General features: G+C 43.9%; 1 protein-coding gene across 1 annotated transcript in view; it reads right to left on the reverse strand.

Moving 5' to 3' along the window:
- Nucleotides 1-489: 489 nt before the first annotated feature.
- The window catches only part of Best3 (bestrophin 3), a 35,049-nt gene continuing 12,260 nt past the window's right edge, over nt 490-23,278 (reverse strand). The window contains exons 4-9 of the mRNA XM_027392359.2: nt 17,231-17,385; nt 15,810-15,887; nt 15,233-15,385; nt 11,603-11,683; nt 10,225-10,376; nt 490-1,396 (exon numbers count right to left, since the gene is read on the reverse strand). Coding sequence (XP_027248160.1) covers nt 490-1,396; nt 10,225-10,376; nt 11,603-11,683; nt 15,233-15,385; nt 15,810-15,887; nt 17,231-17,385 — 1,526 coding nt within the window. The remainder of the gene's footprint in view (nt 1,397-10,224; nt 10,377-11,602; nt 11,684-15,232; nt 15,386-15,809; nt 15,888-17,230; nt 17,386-23,278) is intronic.

Below are 23,278 nucleotides of genomic sequence, written 5' to 3' on the forward strand. Positions count from 1 at the left end.
GAACTTTCTGATGTTGAGAAGTTTAAGAGTTAGGGAAAGATGACAATAATAGTTACAGAAGGCAGGAGTGAGGTGGCCAGGAAGCTTCAGTTGAACAGCTGTGCATGACATGTCTAGCCTTGTCTCTGTAGCTAAAGGAAGAGAGGTAAGGGAGTGAACCAGGAAGGAAACTGGACTGTTTGTGTCTGAGGATTGGACTATGATCTGGTCCTTTCCAAAGCTAATCATGTATGGGTATATAAGCCGTGCACATTTATATGACATCCCGTGTTTGGTTATGATCATTCATTTTGGGCCACACAACTTCCGTGAAAGCCCCTTTGTGCTAGACAGCGTGGTTGTGTTTGAGTTTTGCAGGATCATAATGCCCTTCAGAGTTCTAAGTAGCTTGTACAGTAGGATCATTTTTCTAAACTCTGGCCAGCTCCTGGGGGCGGGGGCTGTCGCCTGGCTGGTACTGACAGCTCCCAGGTAAAAAACGAAGGTGAGCTAAAACCAGGTCCTGGGGCGCTGTGGCGTTCCCTTAGGGGATTCTTCAGGGTGCTCATTGTTAAACTCCAGGATGTCTGTTTCCTTAGCGTCCAAACTTTCCATTAAGTACAGGATGTCGGGAGGGATCCCAGAGCCAGCCCTGGGATGGATTACGCTGGTCTCCGAGGATGTTTCTGTGCCAAGTAAGAGAGCAGCCCCGGGGCTCATAGGATCTGGAGCTAAGTTTCCTAGGGAGGTGTGCCTGGACTCCCGTAACTCCGGAAGGCTCCACCTTTGGGGGAATCTGTCATCGGCCAGATCTTCATCAAACTTGAACAAGTCTCTTTCAGGACTGGTTGAAACAATCTGGGGGTTGGGGTCCCCAAGTGGTGTCTTCCCTGAGGGGTCTATCTGCTGCTCAATCCTGCTTGGCTGCACCCCGGTGAACTCGAGGCTCAAGGTGGAGGTAGCAGAGTCATGGGGATGGCTGTCTGATGAGGACGCCGGGGCTTCAGCTGCTGTGATCAGGACCTCAGGGACCTGGGGCATTTTGGTAGGGGAGGCCCTCATGCTGGACTGCGGGGTCAGACTCTGCAAAGTGCTGGTGCGGCTGGTCTCCCTGATGGTGGACAGTTCTCCCATGCTGGAATGCAGTTTAGGGCTGCCCTCGAGGGATTGGGATTGCTTCCGGGTGGGTGAGGCTCGGTGGGGATTTCTCGACGGCACATCCAGCAGATCCCTAGATGGGCTGGGGGGGAAGAACATGGAGCTGTCGCTGGCCTGCCTGCCGAAAGTCCTCCTCCTGGGGCTGCCGGGGTGCTCGTGGGTGCTCAGGAAGCGCTTGACTCTCCTGATCATGGAGTGCCGGTGGCCTTGCTTCTCATAGTTCCATAGCCAGTCCTCTGCAGGGAACTCAGACCCCAGCCTGAAGCACATGACAAAAGACAGAGTAGTTGTAGGGCTAAATTGAGGGCAGTCTCAAAGTTAAGAGGCAAGCTATGGCAACTGCTATTTACTCATCCAAAATGATAACCGAGGAATGTAAAAGGCAAGAATGTACGAGTGCATGTTCCATTAAGGGCAAAGTGATGACATCATGGTAGATCTAGTAGCCTCTAGGAAATTCCACTGATTAGAAGTCGCCTTACCCCACTTATCTCTGGGAGTTACATTCCAAGATCTCCAGTGGATTCCCAGATAGATGGCAATGCGTTTTCCACCTTAGCTAAACACATACTACACAAATGCTTATAACTTTATTAATTTATTTAGAGATAGTCTCATGTATCCCAGGCTTGCCTCAAAATTTGCAGTTTTGCCTAGGATGATTTGAAATTCTATTCCTCTTACCTTCCCATTTCTGGACTACAGGCACGTGACACCATACTTGGCTGTGGTTATAACTTGGTTTTTTAATTAATCTTATTATTGTGTGTTGCATGTGTGTGAGTGCAGGCACCATATGCCATGCCATGCTTATAGAGTGACCTCTGGTGAGGAGTCAGTTCTTTCCCTCTACTGTGGGTCCCAGGCATCCAACTCAGGTCACCATGCTTGTGTGACAATCACTTTTACCAGCTGAACCATCTTGTCCACCCTGCCATAACTTCAGCAGCATCAAGCGTGATAGCAAAACCAGCATGGGCTATTTTTCCATTCTTAACAATATCATGAGGAGAAGATTCATTCTTGTCCATATTAATAAACTTAGCATATTTTTTATTAATGAAGAACTTTCATTTTTCACTTAGGGGACACATTTTACAACTTCTTTTAGACATACTACCGGTGTCACTACTTTTTTGGATTTTCGAGACAGGGTTTCTCTGTAGCTTTGGAGCCTGTCCTGGAACTCACTATGTAAACCAGGCTGGCTTTGAACTAACAGAGACCCACTTGCCCCTGCCTTCCCAGTGCTGGGATTAAAGGCGTTCACCACCACCACTACTGCTTGGCAGCATCACTACTCTCGTGTGTTAAGCAGATTCATAAATTAAGGTACCCTTGAACACAAGCATTGTTGCTCTGATGACTGAGTTGGCTAGTAGGTGAGGGGCAGGTGGGGCATGCACTATAGATGCACTGGACATAGGAGTGACTCACAGCCCAGGTGAGATAAAGTATGATGGCCCAAGATATCATCCCACTGTTCAGAATGGCATACAATTTAAAACCTATGAATTGCTTGTTTCTGTGGCCTTCTGTTTAATATTTTTGGACTATGGTTGACTCTGTGCAACTGCAGTTGGTGGAAGTAAAACAGTAGATCAGAGGGGATTTTTATATTCTTAGAAAAGAATACAAATGAAAGAATAACACCATAATGTTATGATGAAGATAGTTTTTTGTTGTTGTTGTTTTTTTGAGACAGGGTTTCTCTGTCTTGGAACTAGCTCTTGTAGACCAGGCTGGTCTCGAACTCACAGAGATCCATCTGCCTCTGCCTCCCCGAGTGCTGGGATTAAAGGTGTGCACCACCAATGCCCGGCTAAGCATTACCCTCTTTTTTTTTTTTTTTCGAGACAGGGTTTCTCTGTGTAGCTTTGGAGCCATTCCTGGCACTCGCTCTGGAGACCAGGCTGGCCTCGAACTCACAGAGATTTGCCTGTCTCTGCCTCCCGAGTGCTGGGATTAAAGGCATGCGCCACCAATGCCCGGCTGATGAAGATAGTTTTACCCATATGGATTCTCTTCCAGAGTGTTGGTGACCTTCAGGGGGGTTCCCAGATCACACTTGAAACATTTCTGATCTAGAAACTTGAATGTTAGTATATACTGTGCAAAATGTGTGTTCTATTGCTTTTATTTGGGTTGAAATAAAGACAGATTTCTCCAGGACCCATCATTCCCCTTGATCTATAAAAAATAATGGGGCATAGCTAAATTCTAGAGACTGTAAGGACTGGTGAGATAGCTCAGTGGGTAAACTGCTTGCTTCATAAGCCTGGTAACCTGAAAATGACCCCAAGGACCCAAGCAAAGGTGAAGGGAGAAAACAGGCACTACAAGGTTGTCTTCTGACCGGCATACCTGTGGCACTGCATGTGTGCCTTGGCATTTGTGTCCCCTCCCCTCCTGCAGCAAATGGAAAAGAGGGAGAGGAGGAGGTGCAAACAACAGCTAATGCTCATTTAATTATGGTGATAACAGTGTCAGTTACCAACACTTAACAGACAGGTTATTGAGGTCCGGGAGATTCATTATGCCTGACTAGCTAGTGAGGCCAAAACAGAAGTCTTACTCCCAACACTTTTTGTGACTTTTTCCTTTGATATGAAGCCTGCCACCCAGGTGTCAAAGGACATGCTAGAGCTCAGAACAGAATAATGAGCAAAATGTGGGCCTCAGAAGGAACTGAGACATGTCTCGTAAAAGCTTGACATCTCTGCTACTCAGTTTGGACTGAGGGAGGCAAAGTCAGCACGCCATGGAAAGGAGATGTGGAGGTGAGATGGGCTCTCTCTGTGCTTGGGGTCCCCCAGTAGGTTTGAAGGGTTTGCCATGGCTAAAGATTTCCTGCTGAAATGCTGACTTAATGAGTCTACTAAAAATCTCCTTCAAGATTTAAATAAAATGAACCAATGAGTCAACGAAGCCCATTTGGCAATGAGGTCTACTCCTGCCTCAGATTCCAGGGTAGTCCCACATCTCTGTCAACTTTAGCCTTAATGGTAGTTCGGAACTTAAACACTTGCCCTGAAATGCCAGTTGCTCATGCTGGCTTAGGGAGCAACAACAACCCTGCTGTGCCAGTCCAGGGCTGGTAATTACATCCATGGTTGACCAGATGTCTTATGCCGGCTGCGTTTTCGAGACATATAGGTAAAGGCTGGTAGAGTGCAGGTGGAACCTGAAAAGTGCCAAGAGAACTGCCAAAGAAAATGTGTTCCAGTGTTTATGAATAAAAGATGGATGGAACCAAAGCTAGCTAAATGTCCTCGATGGTGCTTGATTACAACCCCGTGCTGTTATTCTGAAGCCCCAGCAGTGCCCTTGGCTACCGGATAGTCTCCTGTCTCTCCCTCCAGAGCCGGTGCAGCTCCTGTTACATTGCCTTGAGAGATGCCGACTCATGGTTTGGTGGCCCCAGTGACCCTGCTTGTTGGGTTTCATTAGGTCATCTCACAGGACCTAATTAGTCACACTTCACAGCCATCCGTTTAGCTAGTGAGGACACAGAGGAGCGACATGCACAGTTGCTCACCAGGACTGCCACACTGAAGGTGCTCCGAGACTTGAGGTCAAGCTGGCACTTTCTCTTTATAGGACAGGCATATGCCCTTTACTTGGGACACTGACTATTTATTTCAGGTTGTTTCCCTTAACTACATCTAAGGTACCCTACCTGGTAAGAGGGATATGGTCTTCTCCAGGGAAAAACAAAACAAAACATATATATTAATATTATTTCAAAACTTTGTGACTTAAAAGGAAAAAACAAATAAAACAAAAGAAAACAGACTGGACCAGAAAGACGGCTCAGTGGGAAAGCGCATTTGCTGCCTATCTGGATGATCTGATCTCTGGAACCCACATGGTGGGAGAGAAGAGGTATTGGTAACTTATCCTTTGACCTCTACATATACATGAAGGCCTGTGTATGCTCACCATACACACAGACACACATGTGCGAGCGTGTGCATGCATGCATGCACGGGCACCAACACACGCTGGAGCATGCATGCTCACACTCATGCATGAGGGCATGTGAACACACATACCAAGTAAATGTAAAAAAGGAAAAAGGCCCTAACTGTGCACTAGTAGTGGAGATGTGTACTCACCTTCATGGAGCACAATAAGCCCCCTTGTCAGACTGCAGAAAATGAGACAAGCAAGTGAGCAGACAGGAAAAGCTCAGCTAACTGATCCACCCTGGGGAGACTGCCAAGGAAACCCATTTGTACTTTCCTGTCTCATAAGACTGTGATGTGGACACACAAGATTCATCTGCTAAGTTATATTGCTAGATTTACCGAGTCTCTACTGTGAACAATTTGCTACATCATATACCTTACAGTTCTAAGGGAAGGAGAAGGCATGCATATAAATCTCTACATTTGAAATGAAGTTTTTGTGCTGGCAAATTTTCTACAAAGAACTAGAACTTCATAAAGGAAGAAGGGATGGGACATTTCATGTGAAAGCCGTGACTCAGACAAGTAGGGCAGTGGGAATTAGCAAGGTTTCAAGGTGGTGTGAAATGGAATGGCGTTGGTCATGCCTGGGATGATAGTCTTGGGGTATGTTGTGAGGGCTTGGACTTTGTCCTCCAGACTGAAATTGTGTGGTTTTGCTATTGCCTGCACAGGAAAGGCTATGCGAATTAATGCTGATGAATGCATAGGGTAGGAAATGTCCCACCCTTCCCGCCTGAAGCTGGACCTTTGGAAGGATACTTGGGGTTTTATGTATCTCACGATGAAGTAATGAGAGGTGTCTTTGAGGTCTCTGTGCCAGGACAGAGCAGGAGCACAACTCTCTGGTATTACCAAATGAATGTCCTTTCTTCTGAGTGCTGGCACCAGACTGTTGCCGACACTCAACACCTATCCTCCTTTCTCTGACAGTCATGGCTTTCCATGTTCTTGTGTTTCTGATATGCAGAAACTCAGTTTAAGAACAGAATGCCCTGAAGATTAAAGCATATATCATAAAAATGAGACCAAGTCTGGTGTACTTTAGGTTGTGCTATGGAGAAAGACTTCAAACTGAACCGCTTGCCTCCACTTCCCGAGTACCGGGGTTATACCGCCATACCTGGTTGATGACTTGTTGGGGACTGTGCATATTCGCACCCCTTATTTAATTTTTTTAAAAGATTTTATTTATTTATTATGTATACAACATTCTGCTTCCATGCATATCTGCACACCTGAAGAGGGCACCAGATCTCATAACGGATGGTTGTGAGCCACCATGTGGTTGCTGGGAATTGAACTCAGGACCTCTAGAAGAGCAGTCAGTGCTCTTAACCTCTGAGTCATCTCTCCAGCCCCCCTTATTTAATTTTTAAAGTGTATTTTTAGTATATGCCAGAGGCACAGATGTAATAGCACTTAAACAATCATGGCTGGAGCATTACATGATAGGACAGGATCACTCTCGGTATGTGACGCTGTGTATGGGATGGCCATCTGAAACAGCTCGTTTGCGTTTCAGAGCTTTTTTGGACTGAGACAGATGGGTAATGAGAGAGAGAAGGGCATTCATGGGAATCAACACGAAAGTGCCACGGAGCCACTAGTTTCCAGAGATGGGGTGAGGGGGAGTGTTGTTTCAACAATAAGACAAATGACTCACTGAGAACTTGAGTGAGGATGCTGCTGCCCAGGCTGACACTAGCTGAGCAGTGTTGGGAGACCCATGTGACTCTCTGTGACTTAGCATCACACACGGTAAACTGGCAGTGGTGACATTTACCTGCTTCCGTGTTGCTTGGGAGATGAAAAGGGTGGCATGTGTTGGAGAGCTTTGAAGAGCAGAAGCTATGAAGGATTCTGCCAATCACTGGCAACTCTCAGAAGCAGTCCCCAGTGCCCGAGGGAGTGATGATGCTTGTCTGAAAGTCCTTTTTCTTCTTTGAAAGAGTTCTTTAAAAACTGTCACGGCAGCTGGGAGCTTCCCCAGACAGTTGAAAACCTTAGACAGGACGACTTAGCAGCTATTGAGCAGTAAGACCAGGGCACTGGGTGTGTGTGCAGAGAATGTACAGGGGCTGGCAGAAGCTGGGAAATCCAGCTGTGGGAAGCCAGGCTGACTACATGACAGTAGTTATAGATGGAGATAGCACTGTTCTGCCCTGGCCTGTCAGTATTACTTTTGTGCCATTTGTTAGACACTGCTAACTCTGGAAGTCACCCACCAACCAATAAGGGACACATGGGGATGAGAAAGCTTGTTCCATGCAGTCTGCTTTTGAAAGATGGAGGAAGGGTAGGAATGAAAGCAAGAGGCAGGACAGAGGGATGCCTAGACTGGAGCTATTTTCATATCCAATGTTGAGAAATAAAACAAAACCCAGCATTTATTTCAAAACACCTGTTGAACACCCACAAGACCATCAGCCACAGAGCTAAGGGTGTAAGCAGTGGGGACTGTTAAGTAGCCTGCTCAGGGTACAGAACTATCTTCACCCCCCCAACACCCCTCCCCCGTTACTATAACAAGGAAGAGGTAAGAGCCTAGCTTCCAAAGATCACAGCTCAGTGCCTACTTCTTCGGGCAGATCTGATATATAAAGACCAAAACAGCCCTGGCAGTTGACTTGGAAGATTTAATGTGGGTTTATTTTTGTTTTTGTTTGTTTTTCAAAGCAATTCTGTCCTCACTAATGTAAGGATTTAATTAATTACAGGAAGACAGGAGGGCAAACCCCACCATGCTGGCCATTATTTGTTTCACTTTTGAAGTGGTGTTTTGACAATTTAAATTCAAATAATAAAAAGTCATCTTAACATAAATGAAATGAATAGTGTACTTGGTGCTTTGTGGGTCAACTTGACACAAACTAGAATCATCAGAGAGGAAAGAGCCTCAGCTGAGGAAATGCCTCCATGAGAGGCATTTTCTCAATTAGTGACCGATGGGGGAGGGCCCAGCCCATGGTGGGTGGTGCTGTCCCTGAGGTGGTGGCCCTGGGCTCTATAAGAAAGCAGGCGGAGCAAGCCATGTAAAGCAAGGCAGTAAGCAGCTACTCTCCTTCCCACCACCTCTTTGTGGTCTATTTGAGAGTTCAGACCACGGGTTATGACAAATTTGGTTGACCACACCTTTCCCTAGGCATACCTAATTTCAAGATACCACTTATACTACAGTCAAGCCCTCTCTCTGAACACTGCTGTATTTTGTAGATGTTCTCTTGGAAAAGATAATTAAGCCATTTAAAGGTAAGAACTGAGCATCAAGGTGACCCCATGCTGACAGACAGACTCCCCATGCTCTAAAATGATAAACCTAGGCACACTCATCTCCTTGGAAGGCTTGCCTCTCCTTCCTTCCTGGTACAATTAAAGGAAAGAAAATTAATGTGCCAAGAGCACATTTTTGTAGAAGTTAGTGATTTAGAGCTTTTTAGTGGTTTATAACATGAGCATGCAATTGTATATACCAGACTATGTATTTTCTTATAAAACTAAAATAAGTTATTTGGGCATCGTTGGCTAAGTAAGACATGATTACTGAAAACACCAGTCTAGAATATATTTAATGACCTTTAGTAGAATCTTGGCCAGCTACAATATGCATTTTCATGTGTTTGAACTAGTATTACCTATTGCACACATCTTAAATCCTTTGTATACACTAAGTGTATACTTGTATAATTGTAAAATGGGAATTATGGTATGGTAAACATGCTTAGAAGTTCTGGCATAAAGACAGATAAGCAAGAGTCATCATTTTCAACACAGTGATTTAGTTTCCAAGTACCAAATAAATCTTAAATTCTTCTGTTTCTAACTAGAAGGAATTCTTAGCATACTGGGCTATTTCTCCTCTCTACTAAATGGATCCATTCGCCACATAGATCCTTCTAAATTATTGCAAATATAAGGAGGAATGGCATTTTATTTAGCCCCAGAAAAATCCAATAAAATAATGCCCCTTAAATGGGAGTAGCCAACAGTCTGCAGGTACACGCTTGAGCATGCTTAAGGCCAGCAGCACAGAGCAAGCATTGCTAACACACTCATGTGCTTATCTCTGAGCAGACTCAGCCACTCTTCTCCAGGTAGCAACCCTCTAACTGTTATGGTGGACAGCTTGTTGGTGTTCTTCTAAAGCTCTTGAGGGATTATTGGTCCCTTTCTGTTGGCCGTTTTGATTCTTGTGACAGGATTAAAGCTATGTATGAGACTTCAGGTCTTTAATTTCCATTTACTGCAGTCCTCATCGTCTCCAACACTTGTGTCATGGGTAACATCAAGAGATCTCTCATCGTTTACCACAGCCCCTGCAATGCCGCTTTCAGGCATCCCTTGCTTTGGCTTTTAGCTTCAGAGGCCCCTTTTGAAGAGGAGTGTCACAGACCATTATTCATGAGGATTTGGAGTTGTCTGACCAGGATTGAAACTTTATAGGTACAGGATAGAGGCTAGATATCTGAGTGTGGAGAGTCAGGAACCAGAACCCTGGGGCAGAGGAGAGGGCAAACCAGCAACTGTGGGACATGCAGTTTCGTCAAAACCACAAGATCTATACAAGACAGGACCAGCCTGAATTCCAGCACAAATGGGGTGGAGCTTCTAAGCTTCTGTTGAGCTGGGGGAGGGACAATCTTTCTTTCTTTTTTTTGAGGATGTGACCACTGATAGGTTTCCCATGTTCTAGTGCACATACTGGCAGCGTTAATGAGACTTTGAAGGGAAGAAGGAGGAGAAAGAAAAAAAAAAGAAATGAGGTTGGAGACATGTTTTGGGGGAGGTATTGGGGAAGTTGGAGGGGAAACGGAGGGTGGATATGATATTTCATTATATACATATATGTGTGTGTAGCATTCAGCTCAAGACCATTCACACCTGTGCCAGAAATGCATGGGTAAAGGCACTTGCTACGAAAGCCTGATGACCTGGGTGACCCTGGGAACCCACATGGGGTGGACTGAGGGAACAGACTATACCAAGTTGCCTTCTGACCTCCAGGTGTACAACATGGCTCATGCCTCCCCTATCATGTACACATGCATGCACACATACACACAGTACATTTTTAATTGCTCCCCTATGCATCAAAGAATTTTAAAAGCCTGCTTACCCCATTTGGATCGTTGAGCCCAGAAAGGAGGGTATGCAGTAATCGGCAGCTGCCAGTGTGTATGGTGGCCGAGCGGCAGAATCGTCCCAGTAAATGTCCTTCTTCATCTTGGGCAAGCTCATGTGCATTTCATCCACAGCCAAGAGAGAGACCTAAAATCAATGTCACAGTTGTCCCACTGTCAGAGCAGTTTAGATGGGAGGGGACCTGGCAGGTGGGAGGGAGCTGGAGAACAATAGGAAGCTGCCTGAGTGGACTTGCTGCAAGAGGCCCCTGCAGGTGTTCTTACTGCTCAAAAACCCTGGGCAATGGTGTGAGAGGAGCTGTGGGGCTGTCCAGTCTCTGTGCACCTCCTGGTCACCCTCTGTTCACACGCCCCAGTAATTGTGTCATTGGCAAGGTTCCTTTCTCCTCTTTTCCCAGTTACGGTACTATCTTGGTGGCTCCCTGACAGCCACCATTCAATGTCAGATAGCTCGGAGAGGTGGACGCTCTCAGTCCTTCCTTCTGTAACCCACAAACACACTTCTTGTCTCCCACCACTTCTTGGTCTTGGTACCCTATATTTGTCTTCTCTCTCTCTCTCTCTCTCTCTCTCTCTCTCTCTCTCTCTCTCTCTCTCTCTCTCTCTCTCCCTTCCTTCTTTGAAACAGGGTCTCAGCATCTATCTCAGGCTACCCTTGAACTTGCATTCCTCCTTTTCCAGCCCACCAAGTGCTGAAATTACAGACACACCCCACCAGGCCTGGCTACATTGTGTATTTGGAAAAGCAGCGTATCAACAGACCTGTATTGCAGTGATGACCTCTCTGTCTTGGCTTAGGCCAAGTGACAAATAAACCATTAAGCCTCTGGGAATCCAGTTTTGACACACAGAGAGAAACATTATGCTTCTTCCCTGACAGACTGGCAGGGCTTCAGACAGACGATGGGGTAAAGGCCCTTGGACAGAGGTTCGGAAGGGAGCCCTCCCTAGAAACAGAATTCCCTCATGCCTTTGTGAGCAGGTTGCAGGAACAGCGCTGCTTTGGGGTAATGGGATCCATTGGTGGCTGCAGATGTTGAGAAGGGAGCCAATGTGGCCTCTGCTCCCACCCCGCACAACTGATTATTGGGGTCTGGAGGATTGTGTTTAGGGATTCACAGCAGATTATGTCTGGGTCCCATTTTATGTCACTGTTAATCTCTCCTGATGACAAACCAAAGTAGGTGAGATAAATGATTTAAAATATTGCTGTGTACTGGATGGAAGAGGACAGATGATGCCAACAAGGCTCTTTAGCATTTAGCTAAAGATCTCAAGTCCAGGAACCTGTATCCGGATCTATTTGCACGTGATTTATTGTTATTGTTCAAAAAGGACAGAAAAGTTCCTCACCTGCAGATTTCTGTCAATGCACCAGTTTGTTTCAAAATCGTCATCATCTTCTCCAAAAGGGTTGATCAGCTGCTCGGCAACCTGCAGTTGAGAACACAGGATACATGGGTGCAGCACGTGTGAAGACTGAGAAGGAACTTGAGGTAGACCCCTGCTTCAGTCATCTGTTCCCTATAATTGTTGTAATATGCAGCCTCCAGGGCCGTGGGCTGGTCTACAGATGTTTACCACCAAGAGGTCCCTTCATGAACATTCTCTGCAAATGGGCCTGTCTGTTCATCTCGACCATGCTGCCCGAGCCCAGGAAGCTCCATGGAGCCAAAGCAAACCAGTGAATACTGAGGGGTCATTAACTACACGCAAGGCATTTACATTGTCTGAGCTTTCAAAGCAGTGTGTAAAGGCCCAGCTGATAACATGAGGTTAAATAGCAATGAAGGACAAATCACAATAAAAGACAATGCTGAGATATAAACAGTTATGAGACTTAAGTGCTAAGTGTTTGCACCTGAGAGCTAGAGTCAAGCTGGAAGTGAAGGCTCTACTCATTTCATGTTAAAGACTTACCCTTATCTAGTAGGTTAGTTCTAGTTCTGTGATTTGTTTAGATGGTTTCTGACTAGGTATCTAACATTTTGTCTATGTTAAATATTCTCACCTTTTTTTCTTTTGAAAGGAATAGCCTTTTAAATGAGAGCTTTAGATGTCAAATATAACCTTCTTGAGCAATTTTCTTTGATTTTTTTTTTTAATTGTGAATGTGTGTGTGTGTGTGTGTGTGTGTGTGTGTGTGTGCTCGTGTGCGTGCGAGCATGTATGTGAGGGAGTATTACATTGGTTCAAATGGGAAGAAAATAGAATGTTTTTTTGAGACAGTGTTTCTCTGTGTAGCTTTGGAGCCTGTCCTGGAACTCACTCTGTAGACCAGGCTGGCCTCAAACTCACAGAGATCCACCTGCCTCTCTGCCTTGCAAGTGCTGGGATTAAAGGTGTGCTCCACTGCTGCCAAGATGGGAAGAAAATTTTTAAATGAACAAAATAAAGGTATCATTTGATTAGTTTCTAGATTTTGAGACTACTTGGTGGAAACTCTACCCACTTGGTGTTGGGGAGATGACTTAGTGGGTTAGAGTGCTTAAGCTGCAAACACAGAGGCCTGAGTTCAACCCCCCAGCACCTGTATAAAATCCAGGCATGGCTGAGCATGTCTGTAACACCTGCAATGTAGGGACGAATACAGGTCGACTCTGAGAGTTCTCTGGCCAGTCAACCTAGTGAAATGGTAAGCTTCCTGTCTAGTGAGAAACCATGTTTTGAGGCGATAGGGGAGGGGGAGAAAAGGAGGGAGGGGGACAGGGAGGGAGGGAAGGAGAGAGGGAGAGAGAAGGAAGGAGGGAGGGAAGGAGGGAGAGGACTCAAACTTGTACTCTGGCCTCTACATACATTCTGGCCTCTACATACCCCTACACACCCACATGCATATACCCCCACCCCCATCTCTCACGCGCGCACACACACCACAGTCACATGGAATTAAAAAATAAAGAAACTTCACCCTCTTGGCTTTCAGGATGTAAGTTAAACCACTTAGCTGCTGTTTCCAATCTCCACTGTGCACAAGATGCATTCCCAGAGAGACAACAAAACAAAAATAAGCCAGCAAAACAAAAGAAAACAAAATCCACCCCCAACAAACTAGACACCTAGGTCAATCCCTAAGACTTCTGATTTACTCTGTGAGAGGCTGAGTCCAGGCAAAGACAGGAGAGCTTAGCACATGGCCAGGGTGGCAGACCAGAGAACTGCAGTGGGGACAGTCTGGGGACAGCAGCCCCTGCATTAGTAAGCCTCCTTTGTAATAGCTGTGAAAGTCCTTCATTGTGTGGTGAGGGGCTGTCTTCTTTTTCTTGCCTGAGGTTTTGCTGAGATGAAATAGGCCATTATTTCAGCCCTGAAAATATTTTTGTTATGTTCATATTTTTCACGTATATAGCATCAGTCTTGAACATGTTATTGCAGCCTACATTTAGTAGTTGCAGTGACGAATCTGCACATTGAGTATGTCATGAAAATGACTTCCCTGGAGAGCACCATTTGCAGTGAGAAAGATCAAGATTTGGATAGAGTAGTTCTTTGCAAATGGAGACACAATCCACTACTGTGGGAACCACACTTTCATTAGTCTGGCTTGTCTTGAACAGGCCATGCTTGTGTCTTTTCATATTCGGCCTTTTAGAAACAGTTTATAGAGGAAAGGAATTTAGACACTTCATCAGAAAAAAAAAAAAAAAAAAGAAACCACTAACTTCTTCATGGTTCAGTCAGGCACTCGAAGTTGACACAGAGCAGACAGACAATTAAAAAGTTCAGCAGGACAAAGTGGGAAGGGACAAAACAAACCAGAATGGAACTGACTGACAGGATAGTTGAGCATTTGGATGAGTTTGATGATTTTATGTTTATAAAGTAAAGCCCACTTTTTCCTCTGAGACAGCCATTCATCTCTCTTGCTCTTTCTCACTCCCGAGAAAGTGGGCAAAAATTATTACGATCACTGTCATCTGGGTAAAAACATTTTTGCCATTTAAAGGACATGCTGTTCATCATTGGAGTATAATTTAAAATGCCAACACACTTAAGAAGATTCAAAACAACAAAAGAACTAGTGTTTTTAAGGGAATTTGTCCCATCCCAAAGGCCTGAACACAGGTGGCTGTTTGGAAGGCCAAGTATTTGGAAATTCTGTTTTGTTAGTCTCCTTGGAAGTATTATTGGATTTCACTTAAGGAAACTGTTGCTTCTGACATTTTTCCTGACACATACTTAAGCTATAGAGAATCAAACTTCTGATATATACATACTTTCATCTTGTGAGGCTTGGGAGTGGTGGTGGTGGTGGTGGGGAACAGACACAGGTGTGACTGGATGAGCTGTTGTCACGGCTCTGACATGCTTGTAGATTGCTGGCAAACTAAATGACGTCGTCAATCCTGGTGTTTCTGCTTTTAGTCCCTATGAGCTTTTCCTTCCTTCCTTCCTTTCTTCCTTCCTTCCTTCCTTCCTTCCTTTCTTTCTTTCTTTCTTTCTTTCTTTCTTTCTTTCTTTCTTTCTTTCTTCCTTTTCCTTCTTTCTTTCTTTTTGAAAATGGGATGCTATTATCATGTAGGACAGCTAGTGGAACTCAAGGGATTGCAAATGATTTACAGAGTGGAGCCGAGCCGAGATTCTATTACAGTATTAAAGCTCAGGGCTGCTCTCATAGGCTGATGGCTTCACTGTTGTTTCCTCTGCCCAGCTGTGCCTAAAAACCAACACAGGCACAGTTGCTACTTTAATTACTTTCCTTCAGTCCTAGTGGGCACACAAAGAGACTTGAAGAAAAATCAATAGCTGTAAGAGAAATGTTCTTCTCATCTCTTTGCATAATGGACCGATTTTTTTTTGCAGTCCGGCCTCTCCACCCATTGCTTTAATCCTGATGGAAAAGCAACCTTAATCTCTGAGCTATTACAAATCAAGTCTACCTTTGAGTTAGTTACTCATGAACGGTTTGCCAAAGACTCAATAGAGGATCCCTGTGGAGAGTTTGGAATAAGAGGGGCTCCAGAGAGCCCTGGGCACCAAGACTACCTTGAGCCATCCTGCGTAGAAGAAGAACTGGAGGAGGGTGAAGATTGGAATGTACAGATCCAGGTCATGCCCCGCGTAACCTTTGGTGGGATCCAGGAACTGCCGTCCAATCAGGCATGCGAAGAAGAATGTGTAGACGGCGAGAGTGACAACCTGGAACAGAGGGAAACCCGAGTGAGAGGGCAGCGCTGGCTGCCCACGGGAACCATGGTGCAAAGTGGGCAGGTGGAGGGAGTCAGAAACACATGCACAGGGCTGGGGCAATCATTCAGCCAATAAAGTACGCGTAGTACAAGGATGAGAACCTGAGTTCAAGTCCAGGCACCCATATAAAATGCCAGGAATGGTGGCTTGTTCCTGTACCCCCGGTCCTACTGAAGGAATAAACATGGGTAGATCCTGGGGCCTCACCGGCCAGCAAGTTTAAATGAAATATGGCAAGTTCTAGGGCTCAGTTAGAGATCTTATCTCAAAAAATAAAGTGGATGGCTCCAGAGGAACGACACCCAAGATTGACCTCAGATTCCTATCCCCTTGTCCCCGCCCCCACCGCAATCACATGCACCGTTTTTGGTACCTGTGTGTAAACCAGTGGAATGCCGACCCAGTCATAGCCAAATAAGAGGCTGCACCAAGAGCGGTACCGATTCATCTCCTAAGCCCCAAACAAAAACACACTTTACTAAAAGGATAACCACAGTCATAAACCTTAGCTGGGATTCAGAACCTGAGCACACTGTTGATGATGTCACTACATGCTGAGGCCAACTTGCTGGCCCCAAGGCTGCTGTGAAAGGAAAGTTCTGAGACTGAAAAATCAAAGGAAGCCGGGTGGTGGTGGTGTACGCCCTTAGTCCCAGCACTCTGGAGGCAGAGGCAGGAGGATCTCTGTGATTTCGAGGCCAGCCTGGTCTTACAGAGAGAGAGAGATCCAAGACAAACTCCAAAGCTACAGAGAAAAACCCAGTCTCAAAAAAAAGGAAAAGGAAAAAAGAATAAAAGCAAAGGAGCAGTTTGTAAAAAGGAAAAAATGCTGGGTACATATTCTTATAAATATAAAATACAATCACATAGACTGGCCCCAATTGCTCACGGGGAGCTGAGAAGGTTAACGTTTTAAATAAGTAATTACTAGTTATTTTGGTAGAAAAAATTGGCAAACATTTTTTTCCTCTCCTTAAAAACATTCTTACTATAGATATTAGAGAAGACATAAATACATACTAAGCCCAGCAAATTGGGACTTTAAAACGCTCATATCGACAGAAAATCTATCTGTAACAGGAAGGACGGAAAGTCATTGATCTCTTTCCTTATCCTTATGAGACTGGAATCTAATATTACCTCAATTTGAAAACCATTTCCTCCTTTTAGCCTCATCCAAGCAAGAGACTGCCAGAGCTGCCACAACAGATTACCCCTTCATACACTTCTCTGATGACTCCTGAGATCTCTTATTTCACAAGACACTGTTTGGTTTCCTGGAGCAACTGGAAGGCCGATTTAAATTTATATTACTCAAATTTGGGGGGAAAGGTTGAGGTTTATTCTTCCTTAGGATTCTATTCTGGGTTCTGGGGGTTCAGCTCAGTGGAAGATTGCTTGCCTAGCAGGCAAAATGCACTCTGGGCTTTATCCCATCACTGGGGAGGGGGAAACCTAAGGATTTTATTCTAGAATCCTGAAGCAAGGGATAGTAAATGCCCATGGGCAAAGTGCCTCTTCAGAGACTTTGGCAATCCTGGCAATCTTTGCCACTTTCCTACAAGCCTCTCACAGAGCATGCTGTGGAGACAGCAAGCATGCGGTGGAGACAGCTAACACTTTCAAGGAGCCCGAGTTCACTCTCTGTTCTGCACACCCTGGGTTTTCACACTGGCTTCCTGGATCCTTGGGATCTGGCATGAACAGAGTAGAGATCTTAGTCTGACCTCTTACATTCAGGGTCCTCTTGAGTTCTAACTAGCTCCTTTGTCTTGTGGCTCACTAAATACTCACGGTCATCAGTGACTGTAGGTCGACGCTGTCCCTGATTCTGCCTTCATTCCGGGCTTTAGTGGCCAGATTCCCAAACCAAACGAATGGAACCCAGTATTTCAGATGTGGTGATTTGAGGTGGTCAAATAGTTTCCTTTCATCTGTGGTCATAAAACCTTTACACAAAATAACAAGAGGGACATTATACACACTTAGTTGAGTCCCGATGCAGTGCCATAATTTTAGTATTCTATGTAAGCATACTTGGGTAGCAGAGGGTGCTAAAGAAATGAAGATTCTTGTTTGCAGCAATTTATACTTGTGCTAGAGATGAGTAATTTTGCACACGAGTGTGTGTACCTGTACATACACAAAGTGCACATGTGTTATATATTGATATGTGAAGTAACGCATCATCTTGGCAATCTGATAGCAAAGGTAAAAGACACATGAGAGCCTGGGACACAGACTCTTAGAATGGGAAGGCACAACCCCCTTGGGGATCACATAGCTGGATGTGGGTTGTCAACTATTTGGTAACAGATTTCTGAACATACAATGACCAAAAATTAATTAAAAAATCAAACACATAGTGAAAGTGAGGTGTTGCTGGCCACTCACACCCGTGTCTTATTAAATGACTCACTGTGCCTTGGTTCTCAACACACAACACGTGCACTTCACCCTTGGCATAACTTGTCACCACACAACACCAACAGATGCTGCCCCAAACATCTCGGCTCAGATTCAAGACAATTTTGTGTTAAGAGTCGCAATGCCTTCGTTATTCACATAAAGCATTCTGCTTTTATAGAAACATAATGGTTTAATTACAGAAAACAAAAACAATATTTTCCTATGATCATTCCTCAGTATTGTAGTGCTCAGTTAGTATATGTTTGAATCGTATTATGTTAGAGGGTTTGATTTTAATACTGCTGTTTGAATTGTTAGCTCGTTTCATTTAAAATAATGTTTAATGAATTTTCCTTTGGATTAGGACACAATTTCCACAATTTCTGAAATGGCCCTAACCATACTTCTTCTGTCTTATGCTATATATTTACTGGAAGTGGCATACTCATTGATGATTACAACATTGAAATACCAATAACTCTGAAAAAAGGCAAAGATGTCATGCACTAGCAAATATTTGGCCAATAATTAATTCTGCATGTAAAATCAATAAGCACATCTTCTCATTTATGCAACTGTGCTTTCTTTCTTTTTTGTTTTAGAAAACAATTTTACTTTATGTATGTTATCTGTGGGTATATATATGTGTGTCTATGTGAGTTTGCAGGGTGGCCAGAGGATGCATAAGATTCCCAGGAACTATAGTTATACATGTGTGATTCACCATGTGTAATTATAGATCTCAACTCTGGGTCTCTGATACATAGCAACAAAGTGCTCTTAACCACTGAACCATCTCTCCAATTTCCACCATCTTTTTTTTTTTTTTTTTTTTTTTTTTTTTTTTTTTTTTTTTTTTTGAGACAGAGAATCCTGTAGCCCAAGTTGACCTCAAAATCACTGTGTAGCTGACCCTCTGCCTCTGTGTCCCACATACTAGGATTACAGGCACATGCCACTGTGGTCATTTCTGTTTCTTAGTTTTGATGTGTGTGTGTGGTGCTGAGGATCAAATCCAGGGCTTCGCATGTCAGGCAGGCACTTCAGCTGAGCTACAGCCTTTGCTTGCTTTCACCTTTGGAATTGTTTCATGCACTTTAAACAATCAGTCAAATTAGATGTACCACAAAGAATTGCCTTAAAATAAATTTCTATTATAAAAGCTTCAGAATGAGATTTGTTCACGTGTACATCTGTGTCGATGCTTCAGCATGTGTGTGGAGCTTGGAGAGCAGCTTTAGATATCACATTCTAACACACGGCTCCTGGGGAGACAGCCCAGGTTGTCCGGCTTGGTGGCAGGAGCATTTACCTGCTGAGCCATTTACCTGCTAGCCCAAACAAATTTCTTTACAATTTATTACCAGTAACTGTTTGGTTTTATATGTATTTTATATCCCCATTTATCTAAGTGTTCATAAACATTTCTGCTGTAAAAGGGGGTTGGTGAATGGAGAGAGCTTTAAGACCCCCGATCTGGGATATCTAAGGAAGTTTTCCCCATACATTTTGATTTGCAATCTAAAATCTGGAGCGACGATGCTTAGAACTGAGAGGGTTAAAGACTAAACTGTGATAGTGTATATGGAGCTTGTAGCAAAGAGTTGCACATGATTCCCAAGGCTGTGCCTTCTGCCTTCTCCATCAGCAACCTGCTTGATCACATCCCTCAGTGAAGCCATCACTCATTCCTTCCCTCTCCCTCCCAGGGATTTCTCTAATTTAAAGCTCCCATATGGCGCTCTGTCTTGACTTGTAGTATAGTGATCTTGTACATCATGAAAGGCAAAGGACTACATTAGTCTTTTTAGTCCCCACAGTACCTTCCACAGATTTTCAGAATGTGAGTGCATAAAATGCAATTAACTCATGTTTCTAGAGACCTCCCTGAGCCTCAGGGTTTTCCTCTGTAATAATATCTGCTTTACAACGATGATGCTAGGGGAACAGCTCAGAGATAGAGCTTGCCTATCATGTTGGAAGCCAGCACCACACATCAGAAAGGAAAATGGGCGGTGTGTGTGTGTGTGTGTGTGTGTGTGTGTTGACTGAGATACTAAACATACATGAAGAGTTTAGCACACTTGGTGCTAAGGAATAGTGTGTCTTTGACACTGTATCTGGGTTCCTCCTTCACTCCCTCTTTTCCCATACAAGGGGGAAGACGAACATGGCAGGTTTACTTAATAACGAAACATTGAAAAAGGATTTATTCCTATTATTTTTTAACTATGTGTGTGCTTGTATGTGTGTGCACAGATGCCCTCAGAAGCCAGAGGCATTAGACTGGGTGTTGAGAACTGAACTGGGGACCTCTGCAAGAGCAATGGATGCACTTTTATTTATTTCTTTTTTGTTCTTTTGTTTTTCTAGACAGGATTTCTCTGTGTAACATCCCTGGCTGTCTTGGAATTCACTCTGTAGACCAGGCTGGCCTCGAACCCATAGAGAACGCCTGCCTCTGCCTCCTAAGTGCTGGGATCAAAGGCGTGCTACTACTACTACTTCCTGGCAAGTGTATGTATGCTCTTAACTGCTGAGCCATCTCTCCAGCTTCATTTTCTTAACGTCTACTTACAAAGAAATGTACTTTAAATGCTTACAGTTTATGCTCCATTTTTATCTTTTCTTTAAAAACAAAGGTTAACTAATTCAAGTGACATAAATATCCAAGAAGGCCAGATGAATGTTAATGGAGAAAATAAGCCTCCCTTCTCCCCTAACCATGCTGTTTCATTCCCTAGGCAGAACCACTATGAGCAGTCTATTATATATAACGTTACAGAGAAATCTCATGGATGTTCATGCACACCTGTTTGTTAAACACAAATTATTTTTATTTATATACAGATTTATGATTCATTCCTATTTTGTTTGTATATTAGAGATTAAAAATTAATATACAGAGGGGAGCATCACTATTTAAATGACCATTCTGTACTGACATTAATTATTGTTTATAATGTCTTATTTAATTAATTCCATTTCGAGTAGACATTTAAGCTGTTTCTGATTTTTAACCACAGTGGCCTCTTTATTGTGGTCCCAGGGATTGGACCTAGGGCCTTGTATATGTTAGGCAAGTGCTCTACATCTTAAGCCAACCCTGGTTCTAATGTTGTTACTGAAAAAATGCTGTCAAGATTCTCCTTGTTCCCACCCCTTTAACTCTTTCCAGTGGCTTCTACATGTTTTGATTTAGTACAAATTATATTTTCTGAATGAAAGATTATTCATAAAAATAATTTTAGTAGGCATTAATTTTGGCTTATTTTTGCCTATAAAATGTAATCATTTGCTAATGAAGTTCTGATGAGCTGCTAATGAAGTTCCAATGAAAACCAACTTTGCCTTAATACAGAACATTTACATCTTGGTCTGCAGTCTGCTTACATGTTTGGTTTTTCTATTTTAAGTTATTATCTCTCCTTAGCATGTAAGATTTAAGAGGTGATGTTACGATACGTGTCACAGAAGAAGCAAGACACACTCAAGTGGTGGAGTTCCCTAAGTCTCCTAGGTCTGGTGTCACTCAGGCCAGTGTTCTGAGGAATGAGATCCCAGACAGAAGACCTTGCTCTTAGAATCACCTAGCAAGGTTGGGTAGGACTGGCCCCTTCTTCGGGCAGGAGTTCCCGAGTCAGATCTGCTGTTACTGTGCCTTGGATACTTTTAGAAATGCCACCACTCTCTCAGCTGGTCTGGGTGGGGTCAGCTATGGGCTCTCTAAGTCTTCGTGGGTAGTTTACTGAAACAGGAACTGGGCAGCTGCATGTTTACAAAAAACCTGTAGGAAATTCTAACGTGAAGCAACATTTGAAAACCATTGCCCTGATGGATGAAGGTTCTGCCAATTCAGTATGTGAAATAAACACAGAGGTAACTACAGAACAATTTAACTTTCAGGACAATAGGCTCTAATTATATCCAGTTTACTTATTCTAGCTAAGATTCTACCCATGCCTGGGGAATGGTACTTCTTCTGGAGGAAAAAAAAAGCCAATAATTATGTTCTCATTTCTCAATAAAATACAGTTGTTACATGTGATGGCTATCCTTAGTTTTCAACTTGACTATATCTGCAATGAACCACAATTCAGAAATGGTAGAGGGCACATCTGTGAGCCATTTTCTTCTTGGCTTGAAGTGGGTGAAGAATCCACTTCTAGTCCAGAGCTTTGAGGTGGGAAGACTCAGGCCTTTGATCCGGATCTTGAGGGGGGAAAGACACACCTTTAATACAGGCCACACCCTCTGCTATTTAAGGACATAGCTCATTAGAGCCTGCTTCTTCGGGATTCCAGTATATGCAGAAGACCAGCTGAGATACCCAGCCTTGTGGGACTGAGAAACTACGAGATTCTTGGACTTTCCTTTCACAGCTAACCATTGTTGGATTAGTTGGAATACTGTGTGTGTGTGTGTGTGTGTGTGTGTGTGTGTGTGTGAGAGAGAGAGAGAGAGAGAGAGAGAGAGAGAGAGAGAGAGAGAGAGAGAGAGAGGTTTATTCTATAAATTCTGTTCGTGACTCTAGAGAACCCTGACTAATACAGTGGGTGATCCAGATAATCTGCCGTTTCTTTTAAATCGGGTTTACAGAGCATGATTAAATGTTATTTTAAGAAGTTAGCCTTGGGTTATGACTTTCTTTGTTCTGTAACCAATAAAATCTTCACTTTCTTTGTGGGACATGTGTTTTGGGGCAACTTGAATTTGTGTTCCAAGGCCCTTGCCACTCATACTGGGCTCAAAGAACAAACTGTCTCTTGTGCTTTAAAAAGCAGTTAACAGATGGACTTGGCTTTTCTTCGCTTCTGGTGTAAAGGCTTGCCACAGCCGTCCCTCTTTTAACTGGAAGCCCATCTCAGCCGTCTGTATCAGTTGTCTAACATGTAGATTGTTGGGATTTAGAGTGCAATTCTAAACAAAAAAATGACCCCACTTACGTACTGGCTGCAATTTTTGTAATTTGGCCAAAGAACAACTTTGTGTCTGGTTATTTTTTACCCAGGAGTGTGGATCAAGTCCCTTCTTGGCATCTAAGCAGAAAGCAAATATGCAGAGTGGGGGCTTGTTCGGCGCCAACGCTAAAGCCAGAGCTGGGTCCTGCACTCTGGGAAGGACATCTATTGATTAGAGGGGCCACAGAGAAGGAAGAAAGCTGGTGATTTTCAAGTTTTTTTTTCCAGCCCAAAGTTATTGATAATTTAAAGATGCTGGGAAAGCTGAATGGAGAAGCAGAACTTAATGCAAGGTCCAAGAGTCCATGGTCAGCATGACTCCTGTCATTGCCTGCTGGCTCACACATCTATAGTGACCCAATTTTGGAAATCAAATTGATGGGCAATTGAAAGAAAAGCTCTAGAACTGGGGCGGGGGAGTATAGTCCATTTAGGGGGCATTATTTATGAAGTGAAATGTTATCTTCATCAG

This window comes from Cricetulus griseus, assembly GCF_003668045.3.
Source record: "Cricetulus griseus strain 17A/GY chromosome 1 unlocalized genomic scaffold, alternate assembly CriGri-PICRH-1.0 chr1_0, whole genome shotgun sequence".
Lineage (NCBI taxonomy): Eukaryota > Metazoa > Chordata > Mammalia > Rodentia > Cricetidae > Cricetulus > Cricetulus griseus.